This window comes from Andrographis paniculata, unplaced genomic scaffold (genome assembly GCF_009805555.1).
Source record: "Andrographis paniculata isolate CXL003 unplaced genomic scaffold, ASM980555v1 Contig33END, whole genome shotgun sequence".
Lineage (NCBI taxonomy): Eukaryota > Viridiplantae > Streptophyta > Magnoliopsida > Lamiales > Acanthaceae > Andrographis > Andrographis paniculata.
The window spans coordinates 1,279,871-1,304,926 of record NW_026137566.1 but is presented as its reverse complement, the minus strand read 5'-3'; the positions used below and the strand labels follow the sequence as shown (position 1 = coordinate 1,304,926).

The 25,056-nt window shown below is 32.8% G+C and overlaps 3 protein-coding genes across 3 annotated transcripts; 2 read left to right on the top strand and 1 right to left on the bottom strand.

Moving 5' to 3' along the window:
• Positions 1-14,946: 14,946 nt before the first annotated feature.
• Positions 14,947-16,843, bottom strand: LOC127248230 (pentatricopeptide repeat-containing protein At3g20730-like). The gene has a single exon (XM_051270466.1). It carries the CDS (start codon positions 16,706-16,708, stop codon positions 15,158-15,160), a length of 1,551 nt encoding a protein of 516 aa, XP_051126423.1. The 5' UTR covers positions 16,709-16,843; the 3' UTR covers positions 14,947-15,157.
• Positions 16,844-16,911: 68 nt separating this feature from the next.
• Positions 16,912-19,550, top strand: LOC127248232 (ubiquitin-fold modifier-conjugating enzyme 1). Its single transcript, XM_051270467.1, has 3 exons — positions 16,912-17,331; positions 17,415-17,476; positions 19,241-19,550. The coding sequence occupies exons 1-3, from the start codon at positions 16,999-17,001 to the stop codon at positions 19,371-19,373; spliced, it is 528 nt and encodes a 175-aa protein (XP_051126424.1). The 5' UTR covers positions 16,912-16,998; the 3' UTR covers positions 19,374-19,550.
• A 139-nt stretch (positions 19,551-19,689) lies between these two features.
• Positions 19,690-22,968, top strand: LOC127248229 (glutamyl-tRNA reductase 1, chloroplastic-like). Its single transcript, XM_051270465.1, has 4 exons — positions 19,690-19,912; positions 20,009-20,714; positions 21,230-21,471; positions 21,568-22,968. Exons 2-4 carry the CDS (start codon positions 20,411-20,413, stop codon positions 22,696-22,698), a joined length of 1,677 nt encoding a protein of 558 aa, XP_051126422.1. The 5' UTR covers positions 19,690-19,912; positions 20,009-20,410; the 3' UTR covers positions 22,699-22,968.
• Positions 22,969-25,056: the final 2,088 nt, after the last annotated feature.

Below are 25,056 nucleotides of genomic sequence, written 5' to 3'. Positions count from 1 at the left end.
ATTTTTTATTTTGTTGATGATATTTAAAAAATAAAAATTAAATAAATATAAAAAAAATAGATAACTATATGAATAAATAGATAATATTAAAAAAAAAGTAGATAATTATATAAATAAATAGATAATTATATTAAAAGAAAAAAGAAAATTGCACCCCGCTGATTCCAGCTGATGAATTCTGCAAAATTGCAGGGTGAGTTGAAGCAGTTTTTTTCTCCCCATCCTGCAAAAATAGAGGAAAATTTTCTCGATTGGAGATGGTCTAAGAAAATACTAGTAATAATAAATTGCATATATTATTAAAATACAAATAAACACACCGTCACATTTCAGTGGCTGTCCAATCCCAACCTAAAATGTACATTTTCTTCTTATTATTATTTTTATTATTTGTTTATCCTAAAAGTGAAAGGCACTAAAATAGAAAATATTGGTTTATAGAGGACCCAAAGCCAAATTAGTCAACACATTAATTTTTAATAACTTCTTTTATCTTAAAATGGAGTTCCAAATTGAGTAAAAGGTAATGTTAAAGCATCCCTTTTTACATATACTTTTCTCAAATTATAATATAATAAAATGAGAAATTTTAAAATCAAATAATATTTAACTATAATAAAAATTATAATTAGCGATCGGGTCGGTTCAAAAGTATTCACTCGGATCCATCTTATGTGTCAATTTAATAGAACTGACAAAAATAAGTATGATCGAAAAAACTGATAATACTATGACCCAAAATTTTTGAATGGAATATATGTTCAATAGAAAATCATAAAGGTCATTGTCTTTCTCAAAATACTAATATTAATAATTTTATATATATATTTAAATAAATAAATATATAAATATATATACCTTTGAATACATTATGATATTTGTTCAAAGTCCCCATTTTATTAAATCTAGTTTTTTCTTTTTTCACCTTTTTCTTCTCCAATTTCAAGTCTCATTTTGTTACATGATATATATATATATATATATATATTAATTAATAGAAAAATACAAAAATCAAGAAAAATAAGATTATGATCTTTTTAATGTGTAGAAATTTATGATATTTTTGTTGTTAATTATTGAAAACTATAAATGTGCTATAAGAATATTTATTTTTATTCTTTAAAAATAATTTATGAACTAAAATAATTTATTTTTATTAAAAATTATGCGGATTATTTTGTGAAAGTAAATTCATCATAATAATTTACATTATGTTCATTCCATTTTGTTTGCTATTTTTATTTTTCACATGATATTTTAAACAATATAATTTTGATAAAAATTTTACCATATTATTATTATCTTTTATTTTAAATAATTTTCTAAATAATATTTAGAATGGTAATAATATATATAATTTTAAAAAATTATAAATATTTTAATTTAGAAATAACAATGTTTAGAACAATTGAAGTATTAAAAATAAAAATAAAAAAATTACTAAATTTTTTTTCTGCTTAATTAATTAATTAATAAATTAAGGAAGAGTAATTTGAGGAATCTCTTCTTAGTAGTGGTAGAAAGGATATATTAATTAATTAATTAATTAATCAATTATTAGTATCAATAAAGCGATCACTGATTAGTCTTTACAATTTAATCCATTAAGTTTGGGAATCGAATATACTCTTCAACGAATAACATGCTGCCACGTGTCAGAGTTACTTTAGCGACCGCCACGTGGATACCCCTCACTAAATTTGTAATCTTACCTACATAATGGTGTTGTTGATGATAGGGTTTGGTAGCTTTTGTTTAATAAAAAGAAATATTAATAGTTAATTAATACACCCTCCGTTTATTTTCTAATTTCTTATTTGATATTTACACACATTTTTAAGTAATTAAGGTTTTTGTTATAAAATGACAAATTTGTCCTTAATCTTGTCTATAGAAAATGAATGAGTAATAAAGTAAGGGTAAAAGAGTATATTTTGTGTATAAAATTAGAAAGAGGAAAATAATTGTTGGACATTCCAAATAGGAAAGTATGATGTTAATTTGTGGACGGAGGGAGTAATACCCATTTAATGATATTGAAAATTATCATCCAAAAAAAATAAATAAATATATAAAAATAAATTTATTTTAGTAACTAATTTTTAAGTTTAGTAAAAGATTGAGTAAAAATCATTTTTGGTACCGTTCAATATCATAATTATCGATTTTGGTTTCATTCAAAATTTTTTTATCAATTTTGGTCTCACTCAAATAAAAATTTATCAATTTTAATCCCAAAATAGTTGATTGGGACTAAACACGGCGTGTTGGATGATTCAGAAGGTGACTGGGCGTCCAGGCAGTCTAACACGGGAGTGTTGATTACCCTGCACTATTCTGAATACAGACATATTCCTGCTCATATTCTCAACACAGTAATATTTTAGGCCATGTTTACGACCATATTTTCAATATAATCATATTGTAAGTCATATTTATTACTCCCTCCGTCCCAGATACGATGTCTCATTTACCGTAGACACAAGAATTTAGGAGAAGTATAATTAGTTAATAATTAAAAATGTATTAGTGAAAATAATTATTATTTAATAAAAATAATTTTAAATTAGATTAAGATAACTAATTAGTATAATTAAAATTAAAAAAATTTAAATTTAAAATTTTAAAATGAGATTAAAATGTATAATACTTTTCCAAAAAAGGAAAGTGACAGAATAAGTGGGACATGTGAAAATAGAAAGGTGGACACGGTAAGTAGAACAGATGGAGTATTATTTTCACTTCTTAGTTAAAATTATTTGATATATATTTATAATTCAACAAACATATTTTTTACAATTATTTCGTAATATAAAAAATAATCAATTTTTAATATTTTATAAAAATATATAAAAATAATATATTAATATATATTATTAATAATTATCGTTATATTTATTTTTAAAAAATTATATTTTTCCGAGACTATTAAGCTGACGCCTGCCAACCCAATGCTAAATGGCTTCGGAAATTCTGAAGTTTTTGGAAATAACTTCGAAAAATCCGAAGCAACATAAATGACAACGAGTTTTTTTTCTTCGGGTGTAATTTCAAAAAAAAATTCGAAGCTAAAATTAATTTTTTCGAGACAATTCAATAAAATTCTGGTAATGTAAAGAAAAGTAATTGGTATAAACATGATAATCTTATGCAAGCCTAAAACAAGTGTATTCAAATGCCATTCAAAAATAGAAAAATAAATAAATTTAGGACAAAATAATAAGAATGTTATGTAGGGACCGTCGAAGAACTAATAATTCGATCGATCCATAAATAATAACCCCCCGTATCAATACAATAGTCTTGTTTACTATTTTTGTTCGTTTCAAAACAATAGTTTTATTTCCATAAATAACTGTATCATTATAAAACTATCCTTACTCTTTCATTATTATTATTATACAATTGTCACTACTTTTTACATTAATACAAGAACAAAAAATTATGTACTTTTTATCTATTATCCTTATAATATCAATATTCTTTAAATCTCAAGTACAATCAAAAGTATAATTCTGAGACGGAGTGAGTAAATTAAAAGGAAGAATTAATTGTCGGTGTCGTGGAATATTATCTTTATTGAAAAGGGCATCCATTTTAGGACATGACAATTTTTCAATTAGAACTTCATTTTCGTAATCTTCTTAGCTTTTAAAAGTTGGTTTGACATTTTATTACATATTATTAATATTAATATTAATATTTTTTTTTATTATTATAATATTGGATTCCCTTTTGGCACAAAACTACTGGTGCTTCACCACAGTCCCATTTTAGTTGTATGGTTTGACTCTAATATATATATAGACATCTACCACTTTTCTCTTTTTTCTTTTTTTTTTTAAATATATATATATATATATATATATGAATTTGCAATTGATACTTTTGGGGTGGGAAATGTATAGTTTGTATAATACACTAGATATAAGTTTTATGAGTGTGCACTGAATAAATTTTTAAATCAAATGTAATATTTCCTTCGTCCGTAAAAATTAAAATATTTGAGCTCAACACAAAAATTAATAAAAATGAATATTTTGTTGAAAAAATGATAATAGTAAAAAAAAAAGTTTGAGGTATTTTTGAAAAGTAAGTTAGAAATTAAAGAAATAAAGAGAAAGAATATAATAAAAACAGTGACATTTGTTATAAATAAATGTTAAACGAAGGATAATAGTTAAATGTTAACTTTGTCAAAATTAGTAATAAGCTAAATTTAGCGATCAGACTAAATAAATAAATAAATTTGGGAAATAAAGAGAATAATTTGCAAATTACGTCAGTCAGATAAACCATATTAAGCAAATCTTATGCTCTCTCCGTCCCAATGAAAGGTTATAATTTTCTATTTTCATCTGTCCCCAAAACAAGGTTATTATTTTCTAATTTAGTAATTGTACTACCTACTTAACATAATAAATACCCTTTTAATTTAAAATATATTAACACAAATGTCATTACTTTTATATTACACCATACTCATAAGGATATTTTTGTCTTTTTCACTACAATCTAATATAATATTAATATTAAAAAATCTACGTGCAAAAAACAACCGCCACCCTTCCAACGGGACGGAAGGAGTATGATAGTTTCGTCTGAAAATAGTGTTAAATGCATTATCTTATGATTATAAGTTCGTCTACTACATCAATTCGATCATACATTTAAGATAAATTTGTATTTTTAGTTATGTAACTTAATATATATATATATATATATTCCAATCAAAGAGATATGCCAAAGTAAGAGTCAAAGAAAATGAAATAAAGTAAAAGAGCATAGACTCTAACAACAAACTATAGAAAAAAAATAAAAAAAATAAAAAAACTATAGAAAATTGAAGTGGCACTATAATATATTGTACTTTTAAATTTGTTAGAAAACTTGTACATTATTGAACATCCAAGATATATGGTATAAGTTTATTGAATTAAATGTCAAAATTTTAATATATTAAGTATTTATATATTGAATAATAAATAAAAATATTAAATATTTCAGTTCAATACAATGAGTAAAAATTGCACCCATAAAAATACATAATTTTCATTGCTTTTTTAAATTCATTCTCGCATATACATTTTTTTTTTTTCCCAATATATTTTTCTATGATTATTTTATTTTTATTTTTTCAAATGGAATGACATGTTGAATTAAGTAATTCAGCATTGTTGAATTTAATTAAGATTATTGATTCAAAAAAATATTTAAATTGATTAAATTGTCCCTATTCAATCAATTGTTAGTATTAATTCAGCTCATATTGAATTAATTTTTTACATCAGCTTGTATTCAAAACTTTTTTTTTTCTCCCGAACAATTTTGTTAGGTGGTTTCCGTAATATTTCAACACTCTATTTTGTTATATTTTCAAATATTTTTCTTTGAATTTTTTTCAACAATTTTTAAGCATTCTTCATTTTTTTTATTATTTATATTATGCATCAATGATAATTCTTTTAAAAAAAAAATCACATCAACCATATATATCTATATATAGATATATATTTCACAAAATATTATACTTCATTAAATACCCAAATTTATACTATTTTTGAAAAAAATATTCAAATACTCAAAAATCTCTATCTAAACACAAGTTTGTTTTGGTTTAATTTTCTTTTAAATTATCTTGTATATTTTGCAATTAGTTTTTCGACATGATTTTATTAAACATTTAACTTTGTCTTTTTCATTAGTTAATATTATAAAATTATAGATCATTTTATATATATATATATATATATATATAAATTTTTCTTCCACTAAAGAAATATTTTAGGTGGATTTTGAAGTGGGGTTTGCACAAAGGTCAGCACTCAAATATAACAACTCAAAGGATTAGTCCCACAAGAACAATTTTTGTATATGTATATATATACATGATAATGATTTTCTTACAATATATATATACTCTCGATTCCTTAACAATATATTTATTTTTTCATTTTGATCCGTCTCATAACAAAGTATCCATTTTTTTTTAGTAATTGTACTATCTACCTAATATTATAAATACCATTCAAATTTACAATATATTCCCTCCGTCCCAAAAGAGAGGTCTTATTGGATGTTGGCACGAGAATTAAGAAATAATAATATTTAATTAAAAATGGATATAAAATAGAATGTAAAAGACTAAAATACCCATTCTTTTTGAATGATTTTTAGAAAAAAAATGATTAGAGTAATAATTAGGGAAAGTTTGAAAAAGTAGGAATAATTTTGTTATAAAGTAGGGACCATGGTTACTAAATAAAGAAACAAAACAATTATTTTGGGACGGATCAAAATAGAAAAACAAAGAAAACTCTTTTGGGACGGAGGGAGTATTACACAAATGTTATTATCTTTATATCATACAATACTAATATGATTAATTTAGTATTTTTACCTTTATTTTTACTTTATCTCAATATAATACTAATATTTCTAAAACTCTAAAAAAAATAAATGAATATATAGATATAGGAGAGAGGGAATATATTATTTTCTATGTAGTCAAAGTTTTTATTTTTTAAAATAGTGTTGCGTATGACCCAAAAGAGAATCTGTCTTGAACGCAACAATAAGTTGAAGAACAAATAAGAAGGATTTGTTTAGATGTGCGCTCACTTTATATTTATAAATGAATATATATATTTTTTAATATTAAATATAATAAATATTATTGATAATATATAAAATAATATTTTATATTTAATTGTTAAATTTTTTAAATGAATAAAATATATATTATCTATATTGTGTGTTATTAAGGGTATTTTTTTTTTGTTCAAAATTCTAGGTTTTTACTATTTGAACTCTGAGTTTTTCGAAAAAAATACATTTTTTTTTCTCACAAAGCATCTCATCATACATTATTTTAATACCAAATTCAAACTAAATTTTTTTTTAAACCCATCTAAAGAAACATACCAAATTTTTTGAATATTATACTCCCTCCGTCCCAAAATTATAGTCTTAATTGAGTTGGACACGAAATTTAAGAAATATTGATATTATATTGGTAGTTGGTAAAAAGTATAGATAAAAGATTTTTTTGCCCTTGTGAGTGTATTAGTGTAAAAAGTAGTGGCAATTGTATAATAAGAATGAAAAAGTAGAGGTAGTTTTATGGTAATATTATTATTTATGGAAATAAGACTACTTTTTTGGGACGAAAAAAAAATGATAAATAAAACTATTGTATTAGGACGAACGAAATATATGTTTTGAATGAATAAAATATCAAATAAAAAATACAATATCACACACAGGCCAAACAATAATGTATTTTTAAATGAATGTGTTTTTTATATTATATATGAAAAATGATGTCAATATAAAAAATAATCTAAAATATTTTGAAAATAGATATTTATTTAATCATCTAAAGTATTTTGGAAATCATATACTCTCTCCGTCCCAATAGAGTTGTCTTGTTTTTCTATTTTCGTTTGTTCCAAAATAATTGTCTTGTTTCATTATTTAGTAAACGTGGTCTCCACTTTATAATAAATTTTTTCTTACTTTTCCAAATTACCAATAATTATTATTATTCTAATCTATTTTTTAAAATTATTCAAAAAAATAAGAGTATTTTAATCTTTTACCTTTTACTTTATACCACATTGTCCACTCCCAATAAAATATTTTTTTTGAGACGGAGGGAGTATTATATATATATATATATATATATATATAGATATATATTGTCCATAAGTTGGAATGCCCATTTAAGTCCAATTAGCTATTGTTCAATCATAGCCCACATTTAGGGTTCTAACTTCTAACAAAACTATCAACTTGCAACCAAAACATATATACTCTATTAATATAATTTCTTTTATTTATTGTGTTTGTATTTTTTATTTTTTTTTTAATTTGAATTTTATATATATATTTTTTAAATTTGAATTTTAATATAAATAATATTTTGATTTAATGTTTTATAATAAATTAATATAATTTATTAAAAACCTCAAAAATTAGTATGATGCATAAATGAAACATTAGCTGAACAATATTTAATTTAATACTCCCATCCCACCAATTTACAAGTTTTCATTTACTTTTGACACATAACTATTTTAACTGAAGTTTATTGATATGCTTGAATCTAGTATGCATTATCGAGCTTTGGAATTGCCATTGAGCTGAGCTCTTCTGATATAATTTTTTTATTTATTTAAAGATGTAATCAAAATTTAGGACCTAATACTTGTAGTTTACAACTAATCGAACACATACGAAACAAGAAACATCGAATCTTTTATATACTTTGTTAATCGAAGGAGTCCGGACTCAGTTTACCCAATATTTCAACCGACTAGCAACACTTACACACAACCTCGACCCAAACACTACCGACATCCACAGAAACGCACAATCAGCGCGATTAACAACCTAATCGAAAGAAATCTCAAGATTCTAAGCCTAAATCATCGCGGACAATCAATTACACCACGAACAGCCCATAAACATAGAATCGAGAAATCAAACCGAAGAACAGCTCTAGAACAAGCTGTAATACAACCACGGTGGATGAACTTCAAGTTTCGATGGCCAAACTCGCCGGAATGCACCAGACAGATCGATAGCATTCGTCGGGAAAACTAGGGCTCCAGAGAGTGAATATCGCGATGTGAAGGAGTGAGGATTAATCTGTCCAGTGAACCGGGAAGCAGGGTATATATATATCAGACCCCTTGGACCGGTTTGAGGGCGGTCCAGGGCGGTTCAGGCCAACCGAACCCATCCTCCAATTCATCACTCAATCGGGTCGAACCGCGGGCACGGGATCCGGGTTTCGATAGGTCGGGTCGGGTCGAAGTGTAATATGCACAAAACATCACAAATCTCCACCTTTTTGGGCATTGGAGAAAGTGCTTCAAGGGTGTCATCCCTGTCCGAGCTCCAACGATTTAGTCTTTTAACCTGCGGACTTATTAACACGGTTAATGTTCTCAAGTTTTAAAACAACTATAAAAACAACTCAGCTTCACAACTAACAAAAACAGCTACATGATTAAATATGTCATGCTGAAAACAGAATTTTAAACAACAAAAGATACAAACCTTCAAGTTTTAAAGATTCTCCTAATCAAAAGTATCTATATAAACTGTTTTCTTACACAAATTGAATTTTGTTATTGATAAAACTTTTGTTCCCATGTCCGCAGGATTATACTCAGAAGGTATTTTTTCTAGTTTTAAAAAACCCTTAGACACTATATCACGAATGAAATGAAACCTAACATCTATATGTTTCGTTCGATCATGAAAGACTGGGTTTTTACAAAGCTGAATTCCAGATTGACTATCTGAAAAAACTGTTACTTCATTTTTCAAGTAGCCTATTTCATTTAATAAACCTTTTAACCACATACCTTCCTTCAATGCTTCAGTTATGGCCACATATTCCGATTCTGTCGTAGAGAGGGCAACAATATGTTGTAGTTGGAATTTCCAACTAACACAAGAACCACACAAAGTAAAGATATACGACGTAGTAGACTTCCTAGAGTCTCTATCATTCGCATAGTTAGAATCCACATAGCCATTCAGTTTTAACTCATTAGTGTGTTTACCAAATACTAGACCAACTTCAATAGTATCAACTAAGTATTTAAACACACACTTTAATGCACTCCAGTGTTCAACACCCGGGTTAGCCATGTATCTACTCAAACAGCTAATAGAATATGCTAAATCAGGCCTAGTGCACACCATCAAGTACATAATAGAACCTACAGCACTAGTATAAGGCACATTCAGCATGTATTTCACATCAGTTTCAGATTTTGGGCATTGCTCTTTAGATAAAATGAAATTAGAAGTGAGGGGGACAGCAGAAGGTTTAGCATCAGCCATACAGAATTTATTCAAAATTTTCTTAATGTAAGAAGACTGATTTAAAAACAGCATGTTATCTTTTCTTTTCCTAAGTATATTCATACCAAGAATTACCTTTGCATCTCCTAGGTATTTCATATCAAACTTCTTGCTTAAACAATCTTTTACATGATTAATTGTTTCCAAACTAGGACACATAATCAACATATCATCAACATATAATAGCAAGAATATGGGATGCTCACATGCTATTTTAAAATACAAACAATGATCAAAATTGCTTCTATTAAATTTCAAAGATTTCATGCATTCATCAAACTTTATGTTCCATTGCCTAGGGGACTGTTTCAGTCCATAAAGGGATTTCTTTAAAAGACACACATGATTAGGATTAGTTTTATCAAAGAAGCCTTCCGGCTGTTTCATGTAAATCCTTTCATACAAATCACCATGTAAAAATGCAGTTTTTACATCTAATTGTTTCAATTCCCAATTAAAATAGGCAACCAAAGTAAGCATGAGTCTTATAGTAGAATATTTAACAACATGAGCAAAAATTTCATTGTAATCTATTCCCTCCTTTTGTGTAAACCCCTTAGCAACTAATCTTGCTTTAAATCTAACTCCATTTTCATCTTGTTTTACTTTGTACAGCCATTTACAATCAACAACAGAACTGTTAGCTAACTTTGGCACCAAAATCCAGGTTTTATTCTCCTTTAAAGACTTCATTTCTTCATTCATTGCATTAACCCACTCATTTCTTTGTTTTGATTTCATAGCTTCACTATATGACCTTGGTTCATTACCATCTAATGATTCAAACACATTATAAGCTAAGGAGATAACATCAACATCAAAATCATCTAACCTAGGGGGCTGTCTTACATTTCGCCTAACTCTATCCCTAGCAAGTTGATAATTTTCCAGATTTTGATCAATATTTTCAGCAATTCCAGATTCCATTCTCTCATTAACATCATCAGAACTGATCTCCAGACCAGTCTCTGAATTTCCAGAATTAAAATCTGGATCAGAACTGGTTGTTCTGGTATCAGTTCTATTTGAGGCACTGTAATCAAGTAATTCAGCCTCTAAATTGGCTAAATTATAATGATTTTGCTCCACCTCATTCTGAGTATCATTAGGACCATTAACAGCAGTATTTTCATCATTTAAAGTCTGATTTTGCTTCAAACAGGGCATTTCATTCTCATTAAATGCTACATCTCGACTAACAAAAGTTTTGAAACCTGGTTTAGTGTTTAACCATAGCCTATATCCCTTAACACCCTCGGGATACCCTAGGAACACACACTTCTCAGCCCTAGGTTCAAGTTTATCATTGAAAACACGTATAAAAGCAGAACAGCCAAATACTTTCAGGTTTGAAAAATCAATTCTCTTTCCACTCCACCTAAATTCAGGACATTCACCTTTCAAAGGCACTGAAGGTGATCTGTTAATTAAATAGGCTGCTGTAAGAACAGCCTCACCCCAAAAGCTCTTGGATAAACCCGAGGAAGCAAGCAAGCTTCGAACTCTTTCTAATAGAGTTCGGTTCATCCTCTCAGCCACCCCATTTTGTTGAGGTGTATAAGGGGCTGTTTTATGTCGCTTTATTCCATTTTCAATGCAAAAGCTATCAAACCAAGTATTGCAATATTCTAAGCCATTGTCAGTTCTCAAACACTTAATCTTCTTACCCGTTTGATTTTCAATAGAAATTTTCCAATTTTTAAAAATTTCAAACACATCAGACTTTTGTTTCATTAAAAATACCCAAACTTTCCTTGAAAAATCATCAATTATAGTAAAAAAATATCTTCTACCACCATGTGTGGGTTCACTAGCTGGTCCCCACACATCTGAGTGAAGATATTCAAGGATATCTTTTGAAAAAATCCTACTTTCAGTAGGTTTTTGAGGAAAAGTAACTTTATGATGCTTTCCATATATGCAATTGTCACAAAATGGCACATTTGAGAAATTTCCAGCACCTAAACAACCAGTTTTATGCAAAATCTCCAATCCTCTATTACTCAAATGACCTAATCTCCTATGCCACAACTCAGTGCTGTCATGGACAACATTCACACAAGCATCAGATTCACAAATAGGCACAGCAGACACAATATAGAGATTATTTCTCAAATCAGCCTTGAAAACTACTAAAGAACCCTTAGTTATTTTCATAAAATCCATTCCCCATTTTCCTTCTAGTCCTAAAGAAGACAAACCAGCACAAGAAAGCAAGTTATTTGACAGATTAGGGACATGTCTCACATTGCACAGCTTTAAAACATTTCCAGATTTAAATTTCAGCACAACAGTCCCTATTCCTTTAACACTGCAAACCCTATTATCAGCCATAGTCACATTACAGTTTAAAAGGGTTTTATAATCACTGAAAAATTCCTTAAAAGGAGTCATGTGATAGGTGCAAGCTGAATCTAATAACCATTCATTCTTATTAAAAGCAGTCACATTGGAACATTCAGCAGTAACAGCAAACACTTCACCTAAGCTATCATCATGAGAAATCAAATTTACTTGTTCATTTGAAGAGGTATTAATAGTGGGTGTTCCATTTCTAAAGTTATTGTTGTTGTTATTCAAGTTTCTATTCTTCTTAGGACAATTCCTAATGAAATGTGAAGTGTCACCACAATTAAAACACCGTTTAACATACTTTGAAAGGGTTTGAGATCTATTCCTAGACTTACTCCTAGACTTCTTCTTATATTGACTATTGTAGGAGTTATTCCATTGCTTATTGTTATTTGAAAAAGAGCCATTTTTATTCGGTCTAAAGGGAGATCTACCCCTAACATGCATCACCTCACCATGTGTATGTTTATTAGCTTTACTTAGTTTCAAATCCACTTCTTTACTTTTTAGACCATTTACCACAACATCTAGAGTAATTACATCCCTACCATATTTTATAGCTGATTTTACATCTGAATATGTACTAGGGATTGCATTTAACATAACAATAGAGCTGTAATCATCTATGTTTTTATCCCCTGTAAGTTTTATATCTTGAATTAACTTTGAAAAAACATCTAAATTTTCATCTATTGTCTTTGAAAGATCTAATTTGAAACTAAAGAATTGTTCTAACAAATGTATCCTATTTGGAAGTGAAGTTTCAGTATACATGTTATTTAATTTGTCCCACAAATCCTCAGCTGAACCATAAGTACCTATTTTTCTAATTACATGGTCAGCTAGGTTTAAAATAATGCACGAAGATGCAAGTTCATCAAGTTCAAACCTTTCTTCAAGAGAAAGGTCTGTTGCTTGATCAGGTTCAACTGCTTTTATCAATCTTTGAGTTACAAGAACACTTCTCATCTTTTGTTTCCAAATTGCAAAATCAGATTTTCCATCAAAAGGTTGTATATTAAAAAATGCTTGACTAGCCATGATTTTTAAAATGAAGAGGAAAAACAATCTGTTTTAAGAAAAAAAGACACAAGAACAGGCCAAATTTCACAAGAAAAACTACTGGTCCTAAGAACAGATTCACTGGATCGCTTTAAAAACAGATTTATTGTTTATAAAATCTCAACAAAAATATCCACCAGATAAGAATGCTCCAGAACAGAGAAAAAACTGAATAGTAACTAATCCAAGGGTTAGTTTCTTGAGAAAACTAACTTAGGAGCAGTTAATATTTCATAACACACAACCAGCTTTACACAAACTGCTCTAACTAACACTTTAACTGTCACAATAACCTCAAACAGCCACACCTATCACAGAAACAGCCACTTAGCACAAAAACAGCCACTTAACAAACTCAAATCGCCACACTTAGTCACCCCAAAACTGAAATCTCACAAAAATATGTGACAGGGTTAGGAATGTTACCCACTCCAAGCTCCGCAACTATTCTTTGACTTTCTTTTCGTAATTCAAGACCTCCAACCTGTAAAATCCTTCCAACTGCGCACTTAATACACAAATTAGTAAAGTTTGGATGAATCAATCAACAAGGAACTACCCAAATCAACCAAACAAGGATGATTTCAAGTCCTAATCTCCTACAGGCCTATCTTAGTCCTTAATCAAGGAGATCTAAACTTTACAGAAGTGAAAACACCATAAAAATTCAGTTTTCACTTCGACAGAACAGTAAACAACCAAGACTTCGAAAAACTTGAAATTATTTACACAAAACCTTCGGATTTTACAGAGAGAACTAGGCGTTCACTCCAGGAACTCGAAAATCACGATTCCAGTAAACTAGCAAGCCCTAACCAGCTCTGATACCACTTGTAATCAAAATTTAGGACCTAATACTTGTAGTTTACAACTAATCGAATACATACGAAACAAGAAACATCGAATCTTTTATATACTTTGTTAATCGAAGGAGTCCGGACTCAGTTTACCCAATATTTCAACCGACTAGCAACACTTACACACAACCTCGACCCAAACACTACCGACATCCACAGAAACGCACAATCAGCGCGATTAACAACCTAATCGAAAGAAATCTCAAGATTCTAAGCCTAAATCATCGCGGACAATCAATTACACCACGAACAGCCCATAAACATAGAATCGAGAAATCAAACCGAAGAACAGCTCTAGAACAAGCTGTAATACAACCACGGTGGATGAACTTCAAGTTTCGATGGCCAAACTCGCCGGAATGCACCAGACAGATCGATAGCATTCGTCGGGAAAACTAGGGCTCCAGAGAGTGAATATCGCGATGTGAAGGAGTGAGGATTAATCTGTCCAGTGAACCGGGAAGCAGGGTATATATATATCAGACCCCTTGGACCGGTTTGAGGGCGGTCCAGGGCGGTTCAGGCCAACCGAACCCATCCTCCAATTCATCACTCAATCGGGTCGAACCGCGGGCACGGGATCCGGGTTTCGATAGGTCGGGTCGGGTCGAAGTGTAATATGCACAAAACATCACAAAAGAAATTAAGAATCTGAAATTTATTCTCTGTTCCTACCGATGGATGTAGCCAATATGTTGTTGGTGAATCATATAAATTTATGTCTTTTATACGTGTTTTTGTTTAATCATCAACCTTAATCCGTCGTAACAAAATGTGCAGTTAAAAATAATGTAATAATAATTTTACTTTTGTCTTTTGGGATAAAAGTAATAATATGATAATAAAACAAAAGTATTTGTAAAAATAAAAAATAAAAAAAAAATAAACAGAGTATTTAATGTAAGAGTTATTTTGTAATTGAACAAATAGAAATAGTGAACAAATGAATATTCGGCGAACCAGGCGGAGCGCAACCAACGGACAAAACCGCGCCGTGGTACGGATTACCCGGCAGCAATCCGCTCCGCGCCTATCCATCCGAAATTCGTATTTCCACGGCTTCGACACGCCCCGAGCATTGCTCCCAACATTTGCGCGTCGACATCGCTCAACACTCGGCGCATCAAATCGTACGCCTCTTCCAAGCAACCGCGGCGCGCAACGAGATCCACCAAACACGAATAATGCTCGATCCTCGGCGAAATCTTGTGTTTTTCGATCATATCGCGGAAGCATTCGAACCCCTCCGCAGTCAATCCGGTGTGGCTACACGCGAAGAGAAGAGACACAAACGTTACGTCGTTTGGCTTTAGCCCCTCATCGTCCATCTTCGCATACAACGCGATCGCTTCGATCGCACGCCCGTGCTTCCCGTAGCTATCGATCAACGACGTCCATGAAACGACATTTTTTTTATCCATTTCGTCGAAGGCGCGCCGTGCGCATTCGATTGCGCCCGATTTCGAGTACATGTTGATTAGGGCATTGCCTATCGCAACGTCTTCGCGTCGGTTTTGAGATTTCACGGCGTGAGAATGCAGCGACTTTCCGAGACTCAGCGACGCTGTTTTCGCGCATTTGTCGAGCATCGAACATAGTAGCATCCCGTCGATCGCCGCGGAGTTTTGAATTTCCTTAAAATAACGAAGCGCCGTGGCGTAATTCGTCGCTTTGATCAATGCCGTGCATGCTACGACGTCTTTTTCCGGAGCACCGTCGTAAACCCGATTCGCGCATGATGTGCTTCGATTTTTTACGTAAGCATCGACTAAAGATGCTGTTAGAAATCTGTTCGATCCGAACCCGAAATGGATAATCAATCCATGAACGATTCTAACTTCGGCAATCCCGATCCCGTTTTTTCTGACGGCGGATTTTAGCAAGCTTCCGAAGGTGAAGGTGTCGGGCAAAATTCCGTCGATCAGCATTCGCCGGAAAATTGAAGCGGCGGCGGCGCTTAGCCCTTGTTCGGCGAATCCTCCAATCATCGAATTCCAAGAAACTAAATCCCTCGTCTCCATCGAATCGAAAACTTGGCGAGCGTCGTCCATCGTCGTCCCGCATTTCGAATACAAATCCACCAATGCACTCTGGACATACACATTGTTTACAAACCTAGTCTTCCAAACAAAGCCATGGATCTGCTTCCCCCATTGAAGACACTGCAACTGAGTGCAGACATACAACGCGATCCCGTAAGTGTACTGATTCGCTTTCACGCCATGGCAGCGCATCGCCGAGAAGATCTTCGAAGCTTTGTCGTAATCCCCAATCCGAGAATATCCAGAAATCAATGCCGTCCAAGTGACCACGTCTCTTTCAGACATTTTGTCGAACAGCTTCTGCGCATTCTCCATTTCACGTAGCTTAGAGTAACGTATGATCAGACTCGTCCTCAAACAGGTGTCGATTTGCAGCCCGTCGGTGATTATCCGGCCGTGGACCGCCCGGACGGAGCTTCTCCACTTCGTATCGGAGCATTGCCGGAGAATCCTTGAGTAAAGAGCTCCGAGATTTCCCGAATGGCGAAGTGAGTCGATGATGACTGAATTCATGGATGCTAATTGATGAACTGCATATGATCCCAGGTGTTTTTATCATCTTGTGCTCCGATTGTTGTCACGAATTCTTGAGAGGAATCGGAAAAATCTCATCAGCTGCGAAATTGATTTCTAGGGTTTTGAATTGGGGATTTGGCTGAAATTCAATTTATATAAATTATTTAATTTTAATATATATATACACATTTTTTTTTCCTTATGTATATACATTTGGTATTTTGACTGCGTATAAAGAAAGCTTTCCGCTCCAACTCGAAACCCTATCGGCGATCTCCGGTAGGATCATGGACAGCTGGGATCCGACAACGAAGTCGGTTTTGACGCAAATTCCTCTGCTCTCGGTGAAGGCCGGGCCACGCGACGGCGCCGCCTGGACGCAGCGGCTCAAGGAGGAGTACAAGGCGTTGATCGCCTACACCTCCATGAACAAGTCCAAGGACAACGATTGGTTCCGGATCTCCGCCGCGAATCCGGAGGGGACTCGATGGACTGGAAAGTGTTGGTACGTCCACAATTTACTCAAATACGAGTTCGATTTGCAGTTCGATATTCCCGTTACCTATCCCGCCACCGCGCCGGAGCTCGAGTTGCCGCAGCTCGATGGGAAGACACAGAAGGTCTGTTCCTCTCGCCATCCAATTTGGTATTCATTTTTCCTATGTCTGGATTGCCGATTTTTGTCCTGTTTTCCCGTGATTAGATGTATAGAGGAGGGAAGATATGCTTGACGGTGCATTTCAAGCCGCTGTGGGCGAAAAATTGGTAATTCTTGCCTTCGAATTAGATGCAAAAATTGATCCTGAAAATCAGTGTTCTTATGCTTCTTCATAGTTAACCTGTTATTTGATTGTGCTTTGATTGATACCATCGTGTGGGACATATGTAGAAATCTGTAAATCTGTGGAACATTGAAACATTTAGTTGGATATCGTAGACTTTTCTTTGGAGCTAAGTTGTTAATGGTGATGTATCTATTCCATCTCATATTCTCATAGGAAGCAAGCATAGTTTTAAGCATTTTGTCCTGTTGTTGATTGTTTCTTCTATGGATTAGGGCAGTGATGACAAAATTTCTCCACCGATTCCTTCTAGTCTAGCTCCCGGTCAGTCATTATACCTGGAGAAGTAGAAATAATTGGAATTCCCATCCCGCCCAAAATTCTAGGGATTTGTTGAGAGTTGCAATCGATTTGTAGATTCGGTTGGCTAATCCGTTTTAAATTTAAAAGTTTTTGAAATTTCTAATTGAATATTTTGAATGTGAGAGAGACCATTATAATGTAGGTGAAGTAGAATCTATTTTGGATTTGTAGTAAGATAGATGTATATACTATATGTGTGCTTCTGAGTACTGGGAAGTTTGCGAATAACTTCTACAGTAAGCCTACTGCATTGCTGAAAGACCCTCTGGAGTATTATTGTTCGTATCCGAGAAAAAACTTCTGCTTGGCATGTGCCTTGTTTTTTCATTGTTAAGGAAACTTCAGTTCTACTTGAACTGACTCTTTATCTTACCCCTCAAATTTCATATTAGCTGATGCTCCGTGCAATTTTGTGAAAATCTATGAAGCCATTCATTGGACGAAGCTTGTGCTTTGAGTTGGTAACATCGTTTGCGAGCCATTGCTTTACAATAAAGTTAGGGTTGTTTGTATGCGTTTTGTATTTGATATATATATATATATATTATGGAAAATGGGTATTTGTTTAGATAAAGGTTTTTGGAGTTTTGGAAAATTGCAGGAATAGTAAAAAATTGAACATTTGATGCGAGTAAAAAAATATATTTGATGAATAATGTCAAATTTTCAAATATCTGCACAACGCAACAACATGTATGGAGACAATTATTAGATCAGAGTAATGTTCCAGAGTTGCATATGGTTTGTTGATATCTTGAAACAAATTATCTGCTTAGTGCATATGGAAAACGACTGATTCTTATAGGATGATAGAAAATAAGGAGATCCATTTTTAACACTTTTTACGAAGAATGGCAGATATTAGTTTCATTTCATTGATCAGTGCTTTTATGATAGTCCCCAAATATTGTGTGATAAATGTTCAGATGATGATAATGATCGACACTAACAATATTCCGCCATGTGCCAAGTTATTTTTACTTTAATTGAAACTCAACTTGCAAATATTCGATGTAACTTAGTGTCATTCTCTGATAAGATTTAGAATAATATGAAGGCAACAAATGTATGTCTTAGAAATGGAAGTGATAAGTTGTGTCCTTATCTTTCTATATTCAACTAAATTAACATGAAGATTATACAATGCAAAATATTTCGATACACGAATGAATTAAGTCATCAATACCAAAATAAATTGATTTTTCCTTGCTATTTTATGCTGTGTGTAGTTGAAGATTCGATAGTTCTGGTGATGAAACATTAGCAATTAAACTTTACTTACAAATTGAGAAGCTCTCTACTTTTACAAGTCAAAACTTGGCAGGATGTTTTATTTTTGGGTATGAAATTGTTGTTCTAACTCGGGATCTGCTTTCTTGACCAGCCCTAGGTTCGGCATAGCTCATGCACTCTGTTTGGGACTGGCGCCATGGCTTGCAGCTGAAATCCCGATTCTTGTGGATTCGGGCATGATTAAGCACAAAGATGATACAGCAACAACCAGCGAATCTGCGTGACCCAAAACAGTGTTTTGCCCCTCGCCCTATTTATATTTAACTTTGAGCTGAACTACTGTTTTTACTTACAGATTTCATAAACATCGATGAACCTAAATGCCCGAATCTTGAGATGTTATTTAATATACAATGGCTGACAGTTCTTTAGGAAAAAAAAATTTCTCATCTTTAGACGCATTTATATTCCATCATCTTAAATTAGTATTCGAAATTATATTCTTTTTCGAATTTATATAGATCCAAGTAGAGAATGTAGTTGTATTATATTAATATGTATATTGTAGTATCGATTTCTACTTCATATGTTGTGGTTTATATTTTGTGAAGTCACCCAAAAATGAGAATGGAACATTTAGGATATGCAAGCAATGCAAGAAGAGATCTTTTTGCAATAAAAAGATGTGGCAGAAACAACACATGAAATCTACTGAAACAACCTCCATCACAACTCACAGTTCCTCTTATCTTATCATAGATGTGATCATCATCAGATCAACGGCCTGGATTCATCCGGCGCCGAGGTCCGTGGAGCTTGACTGGTACGCTGCGCCAACCCTATTGGACTAACCATCCATCTCCATCTTCGAATTTCAATCAATTTATTGTTTAATGATCTAATCTGGCTTTGGTTTCAGTCAATTTTACTATGTAATCATCTGTGGGGCAGAGGAGGAGTTGTAATTTGGTGAAAAGATCAAACCTTGAAATGAAGCTCGTGGCTATGGCGATCGCGTGTGGATAAAACGTGCCCTACATTAGCCAATCGCGTTTCAGAGATATCCAACCAAACCCCCTTTTGATTCTTTTCTCTCTCTCTTTCTATTTCTCCGCCACGAAATTAAAGTATTCTGTCAGTCCCACGCTGCCCACCTGTGGCGATTCCCATTTCCCCCAATTCGTCGAACCCTAAATTTTTGAGACGCTCGGAATTGAGCGAGACTGAAGCCACCGGATTCTGATTTGGTTGGTGAGTTCTTCGGGGATTTGGATTCAGTCGATTAGGGATTTGGATTTAGGGTTGCGGAATTCGACCGAGAATGGCGGTTTCGAGTGCGTTCGTTGGTGCGAAGCTCGAGGCGTTGCTGGTGAGCAATACGGCGGCGGCGGCGTCCGCCACCGCCGCCGCATCCTCGCCGGCGCAGGCTGGCTTGCTCTGCGTGCCGATTGCTGCTCGGTCAAAGCGGAACCCCGCCGTGTTGAGGAGGAATTGGGGAATCATCAAGTGCGACGCCGCGCCGGATACTTTGATCCCGTCGGAGAAACTGGACGCCGCCAGTGCAACCTCCGCCTCCGCCTCCAGCCTCTCCGCCCTAGAGCAGCTGAAAACCTCCGCCGCCGACCGTAAGTCCTAATTCCCTCTAATTTCACCGTAATTGTGGATTGTGTTGAGCATATCTCCTAAATTAGGGTTTGGTAGATTTACTATTTGGAATTGTGACGAACACACGCCCAACACACACAATCTGCCATTAATTCCGTGAAATCATTGAACAAATAATCTACTGTTCATCATAATTTTAGATATAGAAATGTTCCGTTCTTCAAATTCCCCATGAGATCATTGAACAACGAATCTGCTGTTCTTCAAATTCTCCATGAAATCATTGAATCTGCTGTTCTTCGTAATTTTAGATACAGAGCTGTTCTGTTCTTCAAACTCCTTATGAAATCTTTGAATCTGCTGTTCTTAGTAATTTTAGATACAGTCTGTTCTGTTCTTCAAATTCCCTGTGGAATCATTGAACAAAAAATCCGCTGAATCTGCTGTTCTTCATAATTTTAGATACAGAAATGTTCTCTTCTTCAAATTCTGCACAAATGTTCTCTTCTTCAAATTCTGCACAAATGTTCTTCAGGTTACACCAAGGAAAGAAGCAGCATTGTAGTGGTAGGCCTCAGCATCCACACAGCCCCTGTCGAAATGCGGGAGAAGCTCGCAATACCCGAGGCCGAATGGCCTCGGGCCATTGCCGAGCTGTGCAGCTTGAACCACATCGAGGAGGCTGCCGTTCTCAGCACCTGTAACCGAATGGAAATCTACGTCGTCGCACTTTCTAGGCACCGTGGGGTTAAAGAAGTCACTGAATGGATGTCCAAGGTAATCAAATCAACCGCTCGATGTTCTTGGAATTTACTGTCTCGTAAATACTATTTACGTTGATTTGAAAATTGATTGTGTCAAATACTTTTACAGACAAGCGGAATCCCCGCTTCGGAAATCTGCGAGCATCGGTTTCTTCTCTACGATAAAGATGCGACACAGCACATTTTCGAAGTATCCGCAGGGCTCGATTCGTTGGTTTTAGGCGAGGGTCAGATTCTTGCGCAAGTGAAGCAAGTCGTCAAAGTCGGGCAAGGCGTCGTGGGGTTCGGACGCAACATAAGCGGGCTGTTCAAGCACGCGATATCCGTCGGGAAACGGGTTAGAACCGAGACAAACATTGCCGCCGGTGCAGTTTCGGTGAGTTCGGCTGCCGTCGAGCTGGCTTTGATGAAGCTTCCGGAAGCCTCCCATGCGACTGCTCGGATGTTAGTCGTCGGCGCCGGAAAAATGGGGAAGCTCGTCATCAAACACCTGGCGGCAAAAGGCTGCACGCAGATGGTCGTTGTGAACCGGAGCGAAGACAGAGTCGCCGCCCTTCGCGGTGAGATAAAAGATGTTGACATAATCTACAAGCCCCTCGCCGAAATGCTGAGTTCCGCCGCCGAAGCGGACGTCGTCTTCACTAGCACCGCATCCGAATCCCCGCTGTTTCTAAAAGAGCACGTCGTTAATCTCCCGGCCGTGGGCGCCACCGTCGGGGGTCAGCGTCTGTTCGTGGACATCTCGGTTCCGAGAAACGTTGGCGCTTGTGTCAATGAGCTCGAGACGGTGAGAGTCTACAACGTTGATGATCTCAAGGAGGTGGTGGCGGCGAACAAGGAGGACCGGCTTCGGAAAGCCATGGAAGCTCAGGAAATCATCGCCGAAGAATCGAAGCAGTTTGAAGCCTGGCGGGACTCGCTGGAGACCGTTCCGACGATTAAAAAATTGCGGGCGTATGCGGAGAGGATCCGCGCTGCCGAGCTCGAAAAATGCTTGTCGAAAATGGGCGACGAGATTCCAAAGAAGACCCAGAAGGCTGTCGACGATTTGAGCCGAGGGATCGTAAATAAATTGCTGCATGGCCCGATGCAGCACCTTCGGTGCGATGGGAGCGACAGCCGGACGTTGGAGGAGACGCTTGAGAATATGCACGCGCTCAATCGGATGTTCAGCCTCGAGACGGAGATATCGGTGCTGGAACAGAAGATTCGGGCAAAAGTCGAGCAAGCGCAGAAATGACGAGGTTTGTGATCGATCACAGTTGTCTGAATAATAGTCGGTAAGAGAAAGTGCGATCGATCGATCGATCGGAGTAATTTTTCTATATATCAATACTTTGATTTAATTGTGTTGATGAAACTAGTGGTGCTGGAAATCCAGGCTGATGGATATATACATACATATATATATATATTTATGTATATTTATCTATCTTGATCTTGATGTTGATCGTCATTTTTCATTACATATGTGTAATGAAATTGCAAAGATGGTGCATCATTTCTGATAGTGTCTTTGTCGTATGTATTTACAATTAAATACATATTGTGTATGTAATATATACATACATACATACATAATGTTTGTGTATATATACACATTGTGTTCGATGATGTCACTAGTATCTTGATGTTGCTGCATATATATAGGGCATCATCCCACACGATGTATACATACACACCATTATGATACTGATTATTCATTTTTAAAATTTTTTTTTTATTATTCACTGTTTTTTTCTTTAAAAATATTAATTAAATTAAGTATCTACTTTTTCATTATTTATATTGCATTGAAATTAATTTTATATTAAAAAACTATAGTAATATATATTTATATCTCATTAAATAACTATTTAAATTTAAAGTTTTATTATTCAAAATTTAAATCTGTTTGATTATAATTTGAATTTGAAATTTTTTTATTTAATTTTTATTTTAATTTAATGTTCCATTTGTCTCATATATAATGGAACATTTGATTTTCAAAATAAAAATTTGAGTAGTTAGTATTAAGTAAAATAAATTGAGAATTGAATGAAGTGATAAGAGAATAAAGTATACTTATGTTTTTATTTAAATGATGTGATAAAATAAAATTTAATTAAATATTTTTTATTTTAAAAATAATGCACAGTATAAGAGATGATCAAAATGGAAAATAGTGCAAGTTATACGAGACGAATTGAATATATTTTAAAAAATAATACTCCTTATGTCCGGTCAAATTATATAGATTTGTTTAGGGGTTGAGGTTAAAAAAATAATAATATTTTAATATTAAAATGAAATAAGTAAAAAATAAGTAGGAGTATTATTATAAATTTATTAAATAATTGATAAAAAGTAATAGAGTAAGTGGAAAAAATAATAATAAAGTAATTATTATTTATTAAAACAAAAATAATAAAATTTTAAGTGAATAAATTTTTTTATATTGTAAATATATTGTACAAAAATTTAACAAAATATATATATATATAAAAAAAAAAAAAAAAACATAATTTTGACAAACGAACAGAATATTTATTTTAAATAATAATAAATTTCAATTTTAAACAAATAAACAAAACAAAGCCTATATTGACAGTCACACCCACGAGCTCTTCTAAGCTAAAAATTAACTTGTGAAGCTACCAACTATTATGGCTGCACGAGAAATAGGGTTTGATTCTTCGCAACTCCTGGACCTTCAACACCAAGCATCATCCTCTTCTACTCACGGTGTGGATACGTCCAGGCGTCCAGGTCCAGGGTGCTTCCAAGAAGAACTGACTACCATAGAAAACTTTGGAAATTGGATCTTTTGATTGGCCCGCAATAGGATTTGTCTTCTTTTCATCTCTCTTTTTCATTCGTTGCATCCACCCTTCAATTTTTATTTAGATTTTTATTATTGAGGTTTATTTACCAATTTGTTTTTTTTTTTTTTTAATGGTTTTTATTATATGTTTTTATTATTCAGATTTTTTTTTTCAAAAATATTAAATTAAATAATTATTTTTTATATTATATTAGAAATGTATTTTACATTTAAAATATCATATAAATATCTATTTATATCACATTAAATAATTATTCAAATTCAATTTTTTACTATTCATAAATCTAAATCCAAAAACTCAAAACCCAAAAACAAACATACATTATTTTGGATAATTGTATGTTTTTTCACCAATTTCAAAAAATATATTTCTCCAAAAATTTTAATATATTCTATACATTCATTATTTTTATATTATTTACACAAATTTATATATTTTATAACAAAAATTATCTCTTCAAACTACTTCACTAAAAATAAACGCAACATGTCTTTTATATTAAATATAAAAAATGATGTCCATAATATAATATTATGTATTAAATTATTAATTATTTATAAATTAATAAAATATATATTATATATATATTAATATATATTATCTTTTTTTAATATTTATAAATAATTATATCACTCTAAAAAATATTGAGTGAATAAACAAATTATTTCACAATGAAATACATATTGAGTATCATTTCTATTTGTGTTTCTCTGAAAAATTATTCTTATTGCCTTATTTATTAAAAAATTATACCGTCTTTTATATTTTAAACA